This window comes from Centruroides vittatus, unplaced genomic scaffold (genome assembly GCF_030686945.1).
Source record: "Centruroides vittatus isolate TY-2023 unplaced genomic scaffold, ASM3068694v2 contig_13, whole genome shotgun sequence".
Classification (NCBI taxonomy): Eukaryota; Metazoa; Arthropoda; class Arachnida; order Scorpiones; family Buthidae; genus Centruroides; species Centruroides vittatus.
In genome coordinates this window covers 203,415-222,307 of record NW_027120828.1, presented here as the reverse complement: position 1 = coordinate 222,307, position 18,893 = coordinate 203,415, and the positions used below count along the sequence as shown (strand labels likewise).

Below are 18,893 nucleotides of genomic sequence, written 5' to 3'. Positions count from 1 at the left end.
TGATAGTTAATCAATAACGGACCCTAGCATCAAAAACTGTTGATAACTGCTCTTAATGCTGTCGACTCGCCACTTCACTTTCTACACCGAATCGGAATCTTAATCGTTATTAAGGCCTCTTGTCCCGACTTATGACTATTGATTTTTCCAACAACACGATCCATAAGGGGGTATCAGCTCCTGTATGCCTGATTAGACCCACGGAGTTCCCATTTACTGCTGATAGTAAATGTGCGACATATATTTGGCGTTTGCTTTTTTCTTCTCTGCTCTTAAAGACTCTTTCGTAAGATACTTTGCGCCTAGTCGGTGGTCTGTTAGTCGCGACTCCCATCATGTTGGCTTCATCCGATGCAATTCACACTCCGGACAAATTGTGTAGTGGACGTCGCACGTCGTTCCTCATCAGAGATATATTACCGGACACTAGTGCTAGTTCGGCTTCTATCGAAGTGGATAAAATACCCTCGACTAATCTATGGGATTCCAGGCCTTGCGAACAAGCATTTCTCTTCGCTTCCAGAAATCCTCTGGAGAAGAGTGTTTGCGCTAACGCTCTACCTCTCTGTTGCCTCAACTGCTCGCCCACCTGGCATACAGGTAAGGCAACTTTTCTAGCCTCTAACTCTCTCTACTTTCTTTTGTTTACATTTTATACACTTAGGCCTAAATTATTTGAAAGTTACAAACTGTACCGAGCAAATCCTTCAATAATATACACACCGCTTTTCATTTCGTCCCGTAAACGAAAGTGTCTCTTTTATTCGGTAGCAACACAATTTCAACAACAAACGAAACAATAAGTTAAGTTAAAATAATTCATATGTATATAGGATCATTTGCATCCGAAACAGGTGTAAGACTGTGCGTGTCGAATGGTTTAAGACGATCGCGGGAAGACTAAAGTTTTACTTTATATAAGTTTAATATAGAAATTAAAGAGTAAAAAAACTCATAAAATAAATTAGATTTACTAGAAGGTCATTGCACGGATTTATGATAAGTCTTCCAGGGTTAAAACTACATAAACACAGAAGCAGTCTTTCGCTCATGCCATCTTGTTAGATTCGCAATACACAGATTTGCAAAGCAACTGTCCTTAGAATAATGTCATAAAATTATGTTTTAAATGCATAGAGAATATCTCCATTAATTATTTTATTAAAACTCCATTAATTCTTAAAGGCCTTTAAGTTTTAGTAACTAAAATGTTACCAAAGATAGAAAACTGAAATTTGGTGAAGATAGTTTTTAAATTAATAGGCCAACGAGGTAACATTACGTCCAAATTTTTTAGTTTAGATTCATTAAGACAGAATTTCTAATACTGAATTTTATATAGGCTTAATTAATATCGCAAAATATTAAAAGAGACAAACCAAATATCTTATTGCATTTATAGAAAATGTTCAAAATGATGAATTTATAGAGAAATTAAGGGTTTAATCAAGGTGTTGACGTGGTTAAAATTCCTAAAATCAAATCATATCATTTTTCTTCATAAATTCTAATCTTTCTTCCTTAATTTTCACATCTAGCTGAATACGCGAATTTGATTTCCATTAGAAAAGCATTCATACTCAAAGCCTTTCAAGAGAGGCCTGGGCCACTTATCTTTTTGATGCTCTCTAATATATTTAAAATGTTTTTAATTATATTTTTTAGAATGTATTTTAAATAATAAAATTTAGCAAAAATAAAGATTTTTTCTTAATAACACGAGAAATTAAACGGAATGAATAATTAAAAGAGGATTCTATAAATGAGAAACCCGCGCCAAATATGCTTATTAACATCCCAATGAGAAGGCCTGAATTTATGAGTAATATACCATACCATGTTTTCCTAGAGTAGAAATTCATTTACTAGGACTTCAGGTTTAATTCTGTCTTGCTATAGTAATTCAGTGTAAATTTCAATGCACGTACGATGCAATACATTCTAAAGGGTTTTTCTAGTTTATAAAACCAGTTTCGAAAGATAAATTCAATAAGTAAGAGGCCTAGCTAGATGCAAATCTAGTAAATTTGTAAATTGGAACTTCAAAATTTATCTCTTAATACTTTTAAATGGGAAATATATTTTGTGAATTACATATACTAAAATATAGGAGTTATTCTTCTCTTTCTTTTAAGAATATTTCAAAGAAGCATTTATTTATTTATTTATTTTAAATCTTGAAAATAAGACTAATATTTAACGATAATTCGTCTAAAATATTATTACATATTTCAGAAATTTATGTAATTAAATCATTTATAGAACTAGAAAATACAGAGAGTTCAATACACCTAATACCAAAGACGACTTCTTGTTGACGAAAATAAAATTTATTCGGCGATTGTAAGCCTCGAGAAACAGAAAATCTAACATTTCTGTTAAACAAATTGATAAATATATACAATTAATTAGAAAAAATCAAATCTTATTGGGCTACAATTTAAAAAAATTGTAGACCTATAAATTTCCACTATCATCCGTCTTTCCTTAATTTCGAGAACGGAGTTAAATAGATGAAAGACAAATTAGACATAAGAACCTTAAGGACAGAAGGACACGATTAACTACATAGAAACTTCAGGTGTGCATCGGAAATTATGTTATTTTAATTCAAAAATTTTTCCCCGATTGGTGGTTGACCGGCACGACTCTATTGTTAAAGGAAAAGTATGATGTACAGAGGCAAGACACTACTAAAATCGAGGCCTACATTTTAAATTTTTTATTTGATTTAAAAATTAAAAATTACAGCCCGACATTGTGACGATAGATAATTTTTCGTTCCTTAATAGACATCTTAAATATCGAACAACGTTAGAGAATTGACGTTAAGAGCTAAATAAAACGGTTCCCGTAGCCGAATATATAATTCTAAAGATAATATATTCGAATATAGTCATCGATACAGTTGAAACGAAAAAGGATTTAAGAATTTCGGAAAGACGTTTGTAATTTTATCGTAATTACGGCGATAGAAACGAGAAAGTCCTAAATTGAAAAAGAATGGAAGTAGGAGAGAGTGTGAGTGGCAACGACGTCGGGGAACATTTTCATAGATCATTACATCGAAGATCGGTTTCTGAACAATTGATTCCTGTTTTTCTGCAATCGTTACTATTCTACTGGGGAGAGAAGGGGATGGAAGAACATCCTCCTCCTCCGATTTGTACGCTTATAATCTTTGTATCAATGTCGAAAGTCAGTTTACCTGAAGGAAATACATTTCTTCCACTAAATTAATAATTTTCTATTCTTTTCCCATCCTAGAAAATTCATTACCATCAAGTACTATTCGAACTAGTTAATAAAGATGTGGTCATTTGTGTAGGCCTACTCTTGTATTAGAAAAAAGACCTAATTCGGAGTCGTATAAGGAATCTGTTGGATAAGTTTATACCGCAATATGTTGAAAAGTAGTAAATTATTGTAATTTTGAGTATAAAAGTAACTAAAATTCCAAACTAACAATTTTATAAGTAAGTCTTATATACTTTTAAACGTTTTTGGCGTTAGTGTAACATACAGTTGTCCCATATGGATTAGCCTATGTGGGACAACTGGGAATTTTTTCGTTGGTAAGTTTACAAGTAAACATAAAGGTTTAGATAAGAAAATTAAGTTTTAAAATACGAAAGCAATGCACTATATTTACACGCAGAATGCACAATAAAGATTTACATAGCCTATTTCTCCTTTCACTACCGTTTTCAAAATTCATAATTTTATTACTTTCTAATTCAAATTACTACTACTATTATTAAAATGAAAAAATAAACACGTTTACAATTCCATTAAACATTTAATTAGTAAACAAACGTTTTCGTTTGATTTTATAAATCACCCTCAAGTTTACTTTCTAAAAGTGACATAAAATAAGCCAAAAAACCTTAATTTCTTAATTAAGTGCTTAGTTTATATGAAATTAACGCATTAAAATATAGACTTGCATGTTTAGAAATAGACAATACATACTTTTTAAATTTGTATAAAAAAAATAGCACAAGATAAACACTTCTGTATCGAAATACTGTATAAACTGAATGTAACCGAAACTCATGCTGTAGGCCTTACGTTTTCTAATTACCTGTGTAGGCTGTACAGTCTACACAATCCTTCGCAAGTTTATATATAAAGTTATATAGGCCGTTAAATTTATATATATATATATATATATATATACGTGTTGTACAGTATATTACCTTGTCTAGCTTTGAATATAGATATTGCATTTCAATTTATCAATTCATATTTGAGTAATATTTTGTAAGTGAAAAGTACACGGCAAATTTCGTATAAAAAATCTCTTCCGAATCAAATTGTAACATTAAAGAATATAAATGAATCAATGTAGATGTTCCACAATACGGAAAAAATATATATATAATAGTTTTAAGAGAAACCAGAAAGCTTTATATTAATACGAAAAATTGTAAATTCAATATGTCATTTATTCGATAAAAATATTTCATTAAACAATGAATCGCGGCGGCCTACGCTTCTTAAGTTATGAGAAGAATTAATTCGTTTCTTGTACTTAACAGTTTTAATTTTACTTTAAATATTATTATCCAATATAAACCTAAAGCTAAAAAATTAATAAAACCGAGTAACAAAGACATAAAATTTATAATTTAGTGTGCCATCTGCCATTCCGACGCTGGCTTTTGGCATTCAAATTATAGTCAGTTTCATAATATTTCATTGCATAAAAGTAAGAAATTTGGGATAAAAATATTATTTTTAAAAATTGAAATAAATTTATATATTTATAAAATAGATTCTTGTGAAATTTCGGAATTTGATTGGCACCACACGGAATTGGATGAAATTTGAATACCAAAATTGGTATGGGAATGACTGATGGGGAACGGTGCGAATAAAATATCCAAATAATCATCATTTTCCATAGATATTATGGTAAAATTTTTATCGTTAGAGTAGATGACCCAGAGAAATTCTTTTTGTGACATTTCTAGTGACAAAGACATACGAGTTGTCATCCCGAAACCGCTTATCTTCCAAGGTGATCGCCACTGTATGCCCTCTTCCATCCGTGTCGATTTTCGTGATATCTTAACGCGCGTTTGCCCGTGAAGTAAAGGTTATTAATTAGAGATAATTAACAAATTACTTTAAGCTTTGATAATTTACGCCAATTATCAATTTTCGTCTTAAAAAAAAAAAAAAAAAAAAAAATGTTTATCTTCCACTTTTGTTACTTAATGAGTATCTCCACCTATCGGAGTAATCGGGAATTAACAAAGATAAGGGTAATTAATTATCTATGTCATCAACGTTCTCATTTGCTAATTTTCGCTTTGATCTTTTTATTGGATTTTGATGAGTTTTTTTTCTTTTTTTAAATTTAAGAATCGTTTTCCTTTTATCATTAACGAAAATAATTAGTTAAAAAAATAAATATTTAAGAAGAAACGAAAATTATTTTAATTTGCAACACGATAAAACGAATAATGACAACGTGGTTGATATACATGTTTGATGTTTTAGTATTTTTGCATGTATTTTTAAATTATAGCAATGAAAATCTGTAGCTACTAACCTAATTGTTTTCTATAAAGCTTTCTTTTTGGTAAAGATTAAATAAATAAAGCAGTAGAAAATTAAATAAAATTAACTTTATAGTATATATCTTTAGCTTATATAAGTCGATTTTATTAAACGAGTATCTAAAGTACTCGTTTTTGATAAAATCTCAGCGAAAAATATTTTCCAGAAGAAATTTTGACCCTATGCAATGCCATAAGGATTTTCTTATGGCTATGAGGATCCGGGTTCGAATTAGATTTAAATTCTTGTCAATTTTTCATAATAGCAACACTTCTTTCCCTATTTCTTATCCACTTCTGTTGACATTTTTTGTGGCCTAACTCAATAGGCCAATCGAAGCAATGGTAAACCGCGGTTGGTAGGCCGTTCCTTTCCTTTTGAAATCGTAAATTTTATTTATTTATCTTGAATTTTTAGTGAAAGAGCAATGTTCGTTTAATAATTGAATGAAAATGATATTAGAATTTCATTATAGTTATATTTCTTGTTGTGTTTATATTTCTTGTTATTAAAGCTCTATAATGCCTACGCTTGATGCGATAATATACTGTATATACAAATGCAATTTAAAACGTGATAGAGCCTCAAAAACGTTAGTAAAAAAATAATTAAACTTTTCATAGTTTTTTGAAATAGTTTCATTTGATATAATGAATTAAGCCGAATATTTTTTTTTTGTTTTTTAATTTAGCCAATATGTCCGCGTTTTGTGATGACGATTCGCCATAATGCGAGTTCGAATTCCGTTTCGGACAGGATAATTGTTTATCAATTTTTAATGGAGATTATTATTTAGACTGTTCGCTTGTTACCGTAACGTCTGTCATTGAGCTTATATAATAAATAAAATCGTAAGAAACTACGAATTATGTTCGCACCTTTCTTGTTTGATGAGCCTACACTTTACGCTCATCTATCTACAGATCTCTGTGGAGATAAAACATTACACGGTACAGTACATAGTCGAATAATGTTTAGCGAAGGCTGACAAGTGTAAGATATGATCTTTTTTCATTCTCCACTTTGTGAGCACTATGAGAGCTTTTTTCATTCCCATCTGGGTTCGGCCAGGCCTACACGGGGCGGCGGTTGATGAGAGACTGAACCCGACATATCTGGGCACCCCCGAAAAATTCCCGGGGTTTTACCGACCCGTTCGGATATGTACTTTCTCCACTCGAAAAATCGTAAAAATGTACAAATAAAATAAAATAAAATCTGCTTTTATTTTTTATTTATCAAAAGAAATTTTTGTTTTATTTTCGTATCTTTATGCAAAAGACAGTTTTCGGACCCCCACTATGCTTAAAGCACAGACTAAATGGTAGTGCTGGCATCTCTATCTGGATCTAATGTTTAGGCATATTTTATATACTCAAAGATCCAATTGTTATCGTCACTTACGCATAAATATATATATGAAACTATTGAGTTTTAGTTAACGCCATTTTATTGAAAGTTAACACCATTTTCATTCAAAAACGTTAAATCTAAACTTCTATAAGCAAAAGATTTTATTATCTTTTGCTTATAGATGTTTAGATATAACGTTTTTGAATTAAAATGGCGTTAACTTTCTTAAGATTACAGTAATTTAAAGATTCAAGAATAGAGTCGAGTACCGTAACTTGAAACTAGAAAGTGTGCATCTTTTAAATATGAATTTGTGACAAAATAAAATAAAAATCTCTCGAATTATAAATCCAGTTCGATTTTTTCTGTATGATATCGTGCAAGTAAGTTATTACCTAATTATGCGGCGAAGGTTGTTTTATCTTTTTCAGTTTACGAGACAAGCGCGGCCATTTGCATGGAAAAGGACATCGATCGTCATCACATATTTGCTTTTCTAATGGACAACAACATGTAAACGATTCTTTTCAATCAATTTGATGTTGCTGCATTTTAAAGATCACATTCTCAATATTTTTTCGCCTTAAGAAAACACCGATGATACTTTTATTTTCGTTAAGATTTTTCCTATCGCGTATTATTTTATCGACTTTTTTAATACGTAAACATATCTTTTTTGAACATTTCAGCACTTCCCGAACTATCTTATCCTCTATTATCCGCAACTAGCGCATCTCCTCCTCAAGTCCTTCCTCAAGTTGGCGTCACTTGGAATCCTACAACAGTTCAAGCTTTCGTTCCTCAAACTTCCTCTATACCCGAACCGCAAGAGAACCAACAGAAAACTGAAAAATTGAACTCGGCTACAAGAAAGGTGCGAAGGAATCGTACCGTTTTCACCGAATTGCAATTAATGGGATTGGAACGAAGATTCGATTGTCAAAAATATCTTTCGACACCCGACAGAGCCGAATTGGCCCGAGCTCTAGGCCTGACTCAACTTCAAGTCAAGACTTGGTATCAGAATCGTAGAATGAAATGGAAGAAACAGGTGAGTTTAATTCATCGATAGAATTTTCACTTTGTTTATGGAATGTTGAACTGAGTTTCCTTAAATTTGTGTTTAATATAATAATTTCAAATCTGTCTTTAAGTGCAATAAAACGGAATGGGTTTGGAAAGAAATAGCCTTTTTGAATTACACAGGTCTAATTTAGATTCGTGTAATATTTCCCAATTGCAGACCTGTAAGTCTGCACCCTGTCCCTTGTGAACTGAAGCCTTTGATGCACTTTGTAATGTTCATTTTATTCATCGAACTGCATTCATTTTTTTAATTTTCATTAAGCATGATGAACAATTTAGCATCGTTATCATTGAAAAAATCCAATAAAGAGCGAGTAAACTTTGTGTTAATTAATCAATTATAATTAAGTCTATGCTAATTTCTTTAGCTACAACACAGTGCTTTTAAATTATATTTAATTTTAGTCTTCCCAAAATATAAAAATATAAATTAATCGTTAATTGTTGTTGAAATATTTTTAAAAACTCTTAGATAACACATGCAGACATTGTCAAAGAACTAAAAAAATAATGAATTATGTGCCGTTCGCTTATCCAAAAATCTATAATTAATTTAGCAATTTAATCTATTTTCGGTTAATTAATCGTGGCTTAATTAAATATCAATTCAGCAGTATTGAGCGCGCATAGTAACTATCCTAATGTTTACTGTTTTTTGAAATTTCTTCATGATATGTAATCCAAGAATTCTTACTCTTGTTTATCCTTACACCTTATCTGAGAGTTAACTTGTTTATACCTCCCTACCATCCCTAAATTGTATTTTATCCAGTAGAAAATCAATTTTTAAAATTTTCCGTGTGGCACTTCAAGCCTCTATCTTTGCGTCTCGAGAGAATTACATCAACGGTATTTAATTTGTTATGTAATTGCATCATAATTCGGCTTGTAGACCAAACTTAAATTGGTAGTTATGTAATTATTAAATGACTGCAATTAACTTTTTATTTGGTGGATCTATCTATCTGCAAACATGAATTGCACTATATTCGAATTAATACCAGAAAACTTACCATTATTTGAAGCTCATGAAGTTTTCTACCTATTCTTTTAACGAAAACTTAGACTATAATAAATGCATCAATGCTCCCATTAAGTCTCATTTCGTTCGAGGAAATTTTAAGTTTTTTAAATGATTGTTTAGCATCATTAATCAAGAATCTAATGGATATATATGGTCGATACGAACGACTCGATTGATTCCGATTATTAATAATACTAATGATAATTATCCATTTTGATTGATTATAATACCGATTTAACGTTATTTAAATCCGTCATCAAAATCTTTAATTTGTGTTTAATCAAAAAAACAAAAAGCAAATCTAAACTTCAGTTCGAATCGATTAGAAACGTAACGCGAAATTGGAGCCGGATGCCATTTTGAAAATGGTAATGAACTATGTATTGCATATTCAATAACTTGATTGATTTTACATCTATATTTGTATGAATTTTACCATAAAAAATGTCTTTCTTGGCGTGGAATAAAGTTGAATAATAATATAAATTTCTTTAAAATATGTGACGAAAATTACCGAGATAAAAGTTATCGTGCCAAATCTTTAAAATCTGGGAAAAAAGTGAACATGGTAGGCAAAATCTTATCTTTACTGATAGCAAATTTTAAAATGTTATAACGTGAAATGTTTTAAATTTATATGAAAAATTTAAAGCGTATAACATTAGTGAAAATGTTTTCTTAGAAAAAAGGAGGGAAATTAGAAAATTGCAACGTAATTACATTGAATAGGAAGAGCTATAATGATCGAGGCCTTTCAGATATTTCTCCATATCTAATAGGCCGAAATTCTAACTCTATAATTATGTTACTATTTTAATTTAGAATTAGAATGTTTGTAAACTGGAATCGTAACATTAGGTTGAATAGTAACACTGATGATGTCGAGATGGGTAAAGCTGTTTCTTAATACAATGGATGCAATGAAATGAATAATTTGTAATAAATGTTCTTAAGGCCTTTGCAAATTTGAGGCCAGACCCAAATGACTTTATGGCCCTCTTTTAAGAGTACGTGATATAAAAGGATGCTCTTTTGATCCTACTAATTATTAAATTATTTGAACACATTTTAAATTTAACTTCCTTTTATTAAAAAGCTCCAAATTCATATAGTTTATTTAAAAGTTTATAATGAATTCAAATCTATTTTAAAATAGCGCCAAGTTTTAATTCATAACGTTATTTCTTTAATTATTTTATATAATTAAACCTTCTAGAGAAAGAACTGATTAAAAAGGTAACTTGTGAAAACCGAAAAATTGCCATTATTTGGACATTATCGTCAAATTTGGCTAACAAAATATCTTAACAGAACCTATGAAACGTGAACGGAAAGCTACAAATTTATATGTTATACTTCTGTTATTAAACCGCATTAGTTAACCTGTCAAAGACGAACTTAAATAATCGTTGAATCAGGATGTTTGACACAAAACATTAGAAATAATACGATGTTAAAATTTAGTAAGATTTATTAAGTAATCTCGAATATAAACATCAAATTTTATTATCAAATTTAGATTTAAGCATTTATACGTGCCAGCGAGGTGTTTGCGTTATTTTTCGAATCGAGGCGAAACCTGGTGACTAGAGTGAACGTCATCGTGAGACATTTCTCCTATTGGCTACAGTTTGATAGAAATATTTTTAAATTGAAGTCCGCATTTATGATGTATTAAACACATTCGTTTTCCTCTGGTCCTAGTACATTTCAGTTTTAAAATAACGGGAAGATTGCGCTGCCTTCCCGAATTATTGACACCAGAGCCGTAACAATCACCCTTGCAGATCCGCACTGGCAGAGGCCAGCAATGTTTAAAAGAAATTTTTAAATTGTCAGTAAAGAGTAGGTAAGATTTGACATTGAAACTTCTGTAAAGAATGTTTTATTTTTCATTACAGTAAACTAGTTTACAGGTAGCTAAGGAGTATTTTCGTGAGGCTAACAGTATATAATCCTGACGTAAAATATAGCTTTATACTTCATCATCTCCGGTTTACACTGTTTCTAGAGAAATGTTTTGTTTATCCGTTAGCAAACAGTATTATCTACAACCTATTCGTTTCTTTGACCGAAAAGCTATATGACTGGGCGAGTTGTTTCTTTTAAAGTTGGTAAAATCTGTAGAAGAAAGGTCACAAAAAAGCTAAAGCAGAAATCATTCCGGTTAAACGAAAATTGACAGGCGAAAACGCTTCTACAGAATAGCCTAATTACTACGTGCTTTTTTATATGAATATATATTGCCGGCCGGATGGTCGAAGTGGTTAAGGCATCATCCTACGGCTCTGGAGGACCCGAGATGGTTCAAAAAACCCCGGAAATTTTTCGGAGTGGCTGTCCCGAATACGTCGGAATCTATTTCTCACCACCCGGCAGCATAAGTCGGTCAGGCCGAACCTATGATATCCTTGAAAAAAGATCCTCTTAATGGCCAAGAGCGGAAAGAGTAAAAATAATATGAATGTACATTTTATATTCCTGTGCCATTTGAAGTCATTACAATGAATGTAGCAAATATTATGTCTAGATTGAAACTTATATTATTTAAGTTCTCATTTTAAAGTAATTGACCGTTTTCGCGTTCAAGCCTGTCTAAGACGGAAAACTCGCTTAAGCCGGAAAGTTTATAATGTCTCGGGCAATTCCGGATTTCACAAATGTTACTGTAAAATATTTAATAATTTAAACGTTAAAAGGAATCAAAGTTTTAAATAAAATATAAGCTTATGAAAATAAAACTTTATTTCATGATTACGTTTTATATAAAACTTATTTAATTCGTTGTAGTGGTAGACATTTAAAGATTGTTCACTGTACTTATGCTAATTCAGCTTCTTAAAATCAAGTGCATATTGGTTTTGAACTATTTTGCAAGAGAAAGAATCATTTATACCGATGCTACTGAATAAAAACTTTAATTATAAATCGCACACGTTTGCAAGATTTATAGTTAAGATGTTTATTCAAGTAACACGATGTGATTCTAGCCGAAGAAAACTTGGATAAAATTTTAAAGTTGTACTTTTTTAAACTGAATAATAATGCGAGAAACATTTAAATATGATTATATCATGAGAATCGCTTCTATTCCGAAATTAAATTTGACGCAAAATTTAGCGTTGGTATCAGAAGTAAGAACCGTTTTGCATTTTCTGAATTGTTCCAATAAAAGTTAACGGATAATCCGAAAACTTCATTTTAATAAAATATTTATCCCATTTTTAATTTTTGTCATTTTCTATATGGCCTTTAATCCTGATCTTCAAAGGCAGGGTTAAAAATCAAAAGGTCTCATGATTATACCCACAATATCTACTTATTTGAAAGAAAATATACTATTCCCTTTTTATTATTTTAATCGAAGTTTTCGCCTATTCCGAAAGTTTATTTTATTTTCTGTTATTTAAGTGATGTATTTTAAATCTCTACTCACTTTTTAAAGAATTTTATCTTTGGAAAGTATTTTTAATAAAAATTATATCTGTCGTCATTAGAAAAATCATAATATTCGTTAGTTTCTTCATCCGCTTCGATACCTTGATACCATTCTTGTGTTTTTCGGATTCCGGATTCTTCAACTCATCAGCTCCAATTGTGGTTGCAAGTCGGGACCTTTCGTTGCCGAGGAGGTTCGCGTGATCCCCTTACTTTTCGAGGATCCTGACAGAGCAAAAACAAAACACCACTAAAAAATAACAGTTGATGAATCTAAAAAATTGTGCCGTCTTAAGTATGGCCTAGTATCTAAGAATAAGCCCATTAACATACTTTTAGTGGCGTTTTATTTACGAAAATACCCGACATATGAAAACTTTAAATTTTCTTTATAAATATATTCATTTCGCCTTAATAGTGTACATTTTTACATCTGTTTGACCCATTCCTATACTCTTTTTTGTAATGGGAAATTATGAAATGACGTCGAATTGGCATAATAGTGTATTGTACTGTACATTCTGAGAAAACGAATGTACCTGATGAATAATGTATTAATTCTGATTCTGCTAAAGTAAAACTCCATTTTTAAACAGAAAATTTCACTTTTGTCTGTGTTAATGTGGCATTTTATATTCTATATTTGTTTATTCAGCAATTGGAAATTTATTATTTTTTTTCTCTTCTATTTCTCTACTAAATAAATTTAAATCGATAGGATAAAGCTTTGCTCCTCGACATCTACGAGATCAATCATTTGTACTAATTATATTGTTCAATGAATTTTTTAGGTTCAAATGTTACAAACAAGAAGCTAATTTAGTAATTTTCAACAGCCTAGTGAGCTCTATCATCAATTTTTCTCGTCTTTCGTGAGAATCTATACTAATGTGATGGGAAAAATGATAGAACTTACTCGACCGTAGACATTTGAAAAGCATCTTAAACGAACCGCAACTCATTTCTGTCTGTACCTAATATTTAAATAATATATTTATATAAAAAGTAACAATTTATAATTCCCATAATTATAAATTCAACCGAATATTTTCAATCTACAGCATAAAAAATATGCAGAGTTGTATTGACCAGATAAATTGTTCTAAAAGCAATTACATTTTTTAGATAGTTTTTTCTAATATGTGGTTATTTGAATTATAATTTTCTTATTAAAATATTTAATTCTATGTATTTATATTGTATCTTGATGTTCCTAGAGCAGAAAGAGATGCCATCCTTCCTCTCTATGTGTATATACGAGTATATAACCTATATATGTATATGAATGGTTTAAAATTTAGTTAATTAAAATACATTTTTGAATACAAACTGGCTTGAAATAGCTACATGTTATGATTTTTAATTGCAAAATATAACTGTTCTTAAAAAAAAACACATATTGATTAACTGATTTTTGTGCCATCCACTATATGTAAAATGCCAATTCTAAACAAATACTTGAAGCAAATAATTTGAATTTGATATTTGAAATAAAAAGATAACATGTTAAAATAGTAGAAGTTTCAATTTAGAATATACATAGGCCTACAGATAACATTTCTACTCAAAGTTGATTTCATTTTTTAATGGAACGAAAAGGCTGTAATACTTAGAAATTCATCAAGTAATGTCAAATTAAATCTTCTTTTTTTCTATTATTATTATTATTAAAGAATCTTCATTTGATGCATTTTTTCCGAAAAGAAAGTCAAAAGACTGTTAATCTATATTTAATCATGTTTTAGGATGGCATCTTTTTCTAAATAAAGTGCAGATGCGTATTTTTTGATTGTTTAAAGGGTGTAATATGATGCTTTTAAAGAAGTCGATTATTTGTGTAAAGTTCTTAATGGAACTTATTCTCCTGAGAAAATTCAATTTTCAATCGAGTGTTTCCTTTAAGCGAGAGTTCATCCATAAAAACACTTCGAATTTTGATGGAAGAGTTAGAATTTATAGTAGTTATAATAAGTTAATTATCTTTAATTTTTATAGTAAATTACTCTAAAAGTTTACATTTTTATTCATAAGATGCGGATAGCATTACTATTTTATGTGATCTTTTTTCGAGAAATATTTAATTGGCTTAATTAAACGCTACACTAAAACAAATATCGAACCAAGTTATTTGACTCGATATTTAATCGTTTAGCGTAAGTTATTGGAAAAAATACTATCCGTACTTCAAAATTTATAAATGTAAGAATTTATATGGTAAAATGTGTATGATTTATGCATTTATTCAAGCAGGTAATGCAAGGCGGATGCACGGTTCCTCCTACAAAACCGAAAGGGCGACCAAAGAAGAACTCGATTCCATCGTTGAACGAATCGCAAGGGAAGAGCGTACCTTCCATGGGTGATAAGAAGTGTCACTCGCCTTTCTCTCCCTACGCCTCGTCCGACGTGAGAGATCTCTACTAAACGGTTCCTATAGAAGATCATCCTACTTTTTCATAACCTCGCAGGTTAGACCAGATACGGAATGGTTGGCTGTGATTGCCAAGTTCCTCTTTCGCTCATCTCGGATTTGTTCCTCTCCAATCACAACCAATTGATTCGAAAACGTGTCCAACACATTCAGAGATTCTGTCGATGTTTGTCGATTTTCTTAAATAAATTTCGTGTTATTGTCCTCGACGTCTTCCTGTTTTATACTGCCAATTACCCATTGTAGAATTACGATTCGCGTCGATGCACGCTGTAGGAGGACGTTTCGGCTCGTTAAATACTTCTCTATCCGGCTAGACTGATGGTTTTTTTCAGCAGCGGAGTGTTTTATCAATCGTGTCAACCGTTCTCCATCTAAACCATTGACTCCGACCACTGAACCGATGGTTCTGCAAATCGATTCGTTTCGGATTCGAGAGGGAATCCTCCGGATGACAGCAAAGTCGATAATGTTCTGGTGACCGAAAAGGAAAAAATGGCGGTCGATTTTCGACGTCGTTAATTCGAGATTCTTTCGTGGAGGAGAGACAAACAATAAAATTGCTAAATGAAGCGAAATGTTTGATTCGCGCGTGTTAATGTCGGGATAAATGGTTTAATCGAATTCTTCCATACACGCGTTTTATTACACAGCAACCAATTGATTTCTATTATTAAATCAAAGAGAAAAAAATCAGCATCCGAATTATAAAACTTATTCCCAACGAAACCAGCCATTACCTCGATAACCGTGGGAACGTTTGAAGTAGCCCACCTCCTTCCCGAAATCTTGGCACTGTGTAGGCCTATATTCTACGAATTGCTGTTTATTAAGGCACTGAGTGACAAGTGAATTTTCGCTTTGGTGAATTTCTGGTCGATTGATTTCCACTTTAGCATTGACGTTCCTATCCTTCAAATAAAAATAGCTCGGGTTTATCTTGCTTATACTAGAACGCTTCCCTCGTCGGATATATCTCTAATAGATGTTGCTAGCAAATTCTGATGGTGATTTTTTGATCGTACGGAGAATTTTCTCCCTTAATAAATCTTTCCTCCCCTGAAGGAGTTAACTCGGCTTGCTTAGCGAGAAATGACCTAAGAAGAATTAAATTTTTTAGCTAATAGAAGAATAATTTTTCGTTTAAAACGACAATACCTCCACTTTATATTCGGAATCCTTTTTTAAACATTAGAAGCCTTTCTGGACGAATAAATGACACAATTTATATATCTTAATTCCAACGAAAATTTCGAATGGATAAAGATATACCACTTAATCTGGCTTTCATGTTACTAGACATTGACATGTGTATCATGTTTTTGTCTCCGATGAACTCAACTGTTCAGATTATTTCCTATCTAAAACTTAAATAAAAAAGTTATAAACTCCTATTGATAAAAGAAAGAAAAGACTCTTCTACGGAGATACCATTTATCACAATCTATAGAGGAACCTTTTCTCTAAAAAACAGAGTAAAAATTATGTCAGTATCGTGATGAATTCTTCAATATTTATTATAACTTCTCTCGAATAAATTAATTCGAATTTATGCTTATAGAAAGTTTTTCGTTCTTGTTTGTTGTGCATAGATTTATATTTCTTTCACCATACTGTTCACATTATTTCCTATTTAAATAAGAAGTTTCTTTCCTTTTATTAATAAGAGTTTAGAAGTCCTACTAAACACTTATTGATATAACAAAAACACAGAGCTTTAATCTAAAAGCACCAAAGGGTTTTTGAATTGTGTGTATCTACGACCTCATTAGTAGCCTTAAAAATATCATATGCTGGAATTATATTAACACGAAAGGTTTTTTTTTCCAAATTTAAGGCTTGTTTTGGCATATTGAAGGAGAAAAACTATTCAAATCCACATCTGTACCTGTAATTGAACTAATGCAGAGTTCGAATCCTTCATTTAGACTTCAAAATATTACTTAATAAATAATCATAATAAGATAAGTAAGGCAATAATTTTATACTTCAAATATGTAAAAAATAAAAGCCTTATTATTATTTAAACGAATTGTACTAATACAATTAAAATTATATTGCATGCATTTGTTTGCTTTCACTGTAGATTCTGTACAATTTTATACTCAAATTTTTCGTTAAAATAACAGATATGATTGAGAGAATTCCAATTGGCAAAATAATTTCTGCCTATAACAACAATGATGATGAAAAGTAAGTAATTACATAAAGTAGCAGCCATATTACTTTAAAAGAGAATGTATATACTCTCTTATAAATTAATTTTAGAACTAAATATAAAATTTTAACAATCTTACAGAGTGAGATAATCATAAATTTGAGACTTGACACCTAATAAATCATATAAATAAAATTAGGATATTGGAAATTATATTATGTGACAGGGAATTTTTTAAAAGACCACAATAACTTTCTAGTTGTATATATACTCTTAATCAAACTCCTAATAACACCAGAAAAAAAAATATTTTAGACATTATAAGCTTCTAATCTTTGAAATATTGCTTTCATCGTGGTTATACGTTAACCTACTTAAATTTTTTTGGTAAAGTTTATTTTTATGGCTTTCTATCGATACATAATATCCAAAATATAGGCCGACCAGACAGTCAAGGCGATAAACAGCATAATTCTACGAGGGATCCGGGTTCGAATTCGGGTCGATTTTTAAAATGTTTGAGATGAGTAGCCCAGATATGAAGTTTTTCTATACTAGGCCTATTTTTGATAGGCAGACCTATCAAAAATAGGCCTACAAAAGACAAAAGAAAGATCCTCTTAGCACCCAGAAATAGTTAAAATTAAAATTATTAAATATACCTAAACTAAATTTAAAATCTGTTAACTCGTCTTATATATATTTTAACAAAACATTAACGTTTACAACAATTTAAATCTTACAGATTATCATCATTAACGATGTCAGTAGATCGATATTTTTTGTCATAATATTATAAGAAAATTGTTTCCTTTTTTTAATATCAAAAATAAATACGGAAGATTGTAATTACGATAAAATATATTTTTCCGTTTTGAAAAGTATGCAATTAGAAATAGGAGAAGGAATACAGAGAATTCATTTGAAATCGAAATAATAAAAAAATTAATGAAATGTTTTTAAATGTATTTATAACGCCCGATATAATATGTTATTTCGTGAATAATTAATTATTTCGGCCGGAAGATCGCGAGATGATGCGATGAAGCGATTTTTATCTATAATTTTGAGCCGAAACTTTAGGTTTTTAAAAAATTTATTTAGGCCTACATACAGCAATCCATTATAAATCTAGCGACCTTTAGGGCATATTTTATAAATTTTATTTCTTTCTAAAATTAATACTTTAACCCGAGATAGAGAAGAATCTTACCTCAATAATAATCGAAATATCCTTGATATATTACAGAAAAAGATAATTGATGATAAGTGTTATTTAAAAGATGAATCGCAGATCAGTCAAACACCTATATAAAATACTGTTTATACAATTGGTATTAATATATACACAAGTACTAAATCAATATAAAGTTTATAAATATTTAATGCCGTTAATTGCCCATTATCCAACGTTTTCTGGAAAATTTCGTTTCAAAATTATTACTAAACACATTTTATTTTAAAAATATTACAATTAATATCTTTAATTTTTAGAAGAATATTCACAATATATTTATAAATTTTGGCACCGGAAGTATAGTCTTAATGAAGGTTGTCAACTTTCTTGTACAGAAAAAGGACATTGTACAGTACAATAGAAGACATTTGTAACAAAGTAGTTTGTTATAGATATTTCTTGACAAATTGTAAATTACAAAACATTAAATAGACAATAAATAGAGTTTAAACTCGATGTTAGAATCATTACCATCTGTTGTAAAACGCCACCCTAATCGAGTCCTTAAATTTTATTTGTTTGCCCTACTCTGATTAATAATAGTGTCTTTCTGATAATCTAGTGAGTACCTGTAATATTTGGGAGATAATAAAGTAAA

General features: G+C 30.5%; 1 protein-coding gene across 1 annotated transcript; it reads left to right on the top strand.

Moving 5' to 3' along the window:
- The first annotated feature begins 335 nt into the window (after positions 1-335).
- Positions 336-15,099, top strand: LOC136989739 (homeobox protein BarH-like 1b). Its single transcript, XM_067287992.1, has 3 exons — positions 336-600; positions 7,611-7,972; positions 14,720-15,099. Exons 1-3 carry the CDS (start codon positions 336-338, stop codon positions 14,891-14,893), a joined length of 801 nt encoding a protein of 266 aa, XP_067144093.1. The 3' UTR covers positions 14,894-15,099.
- Positions 15,100-18,893: the final 3,794 nt, after the last annotated feature.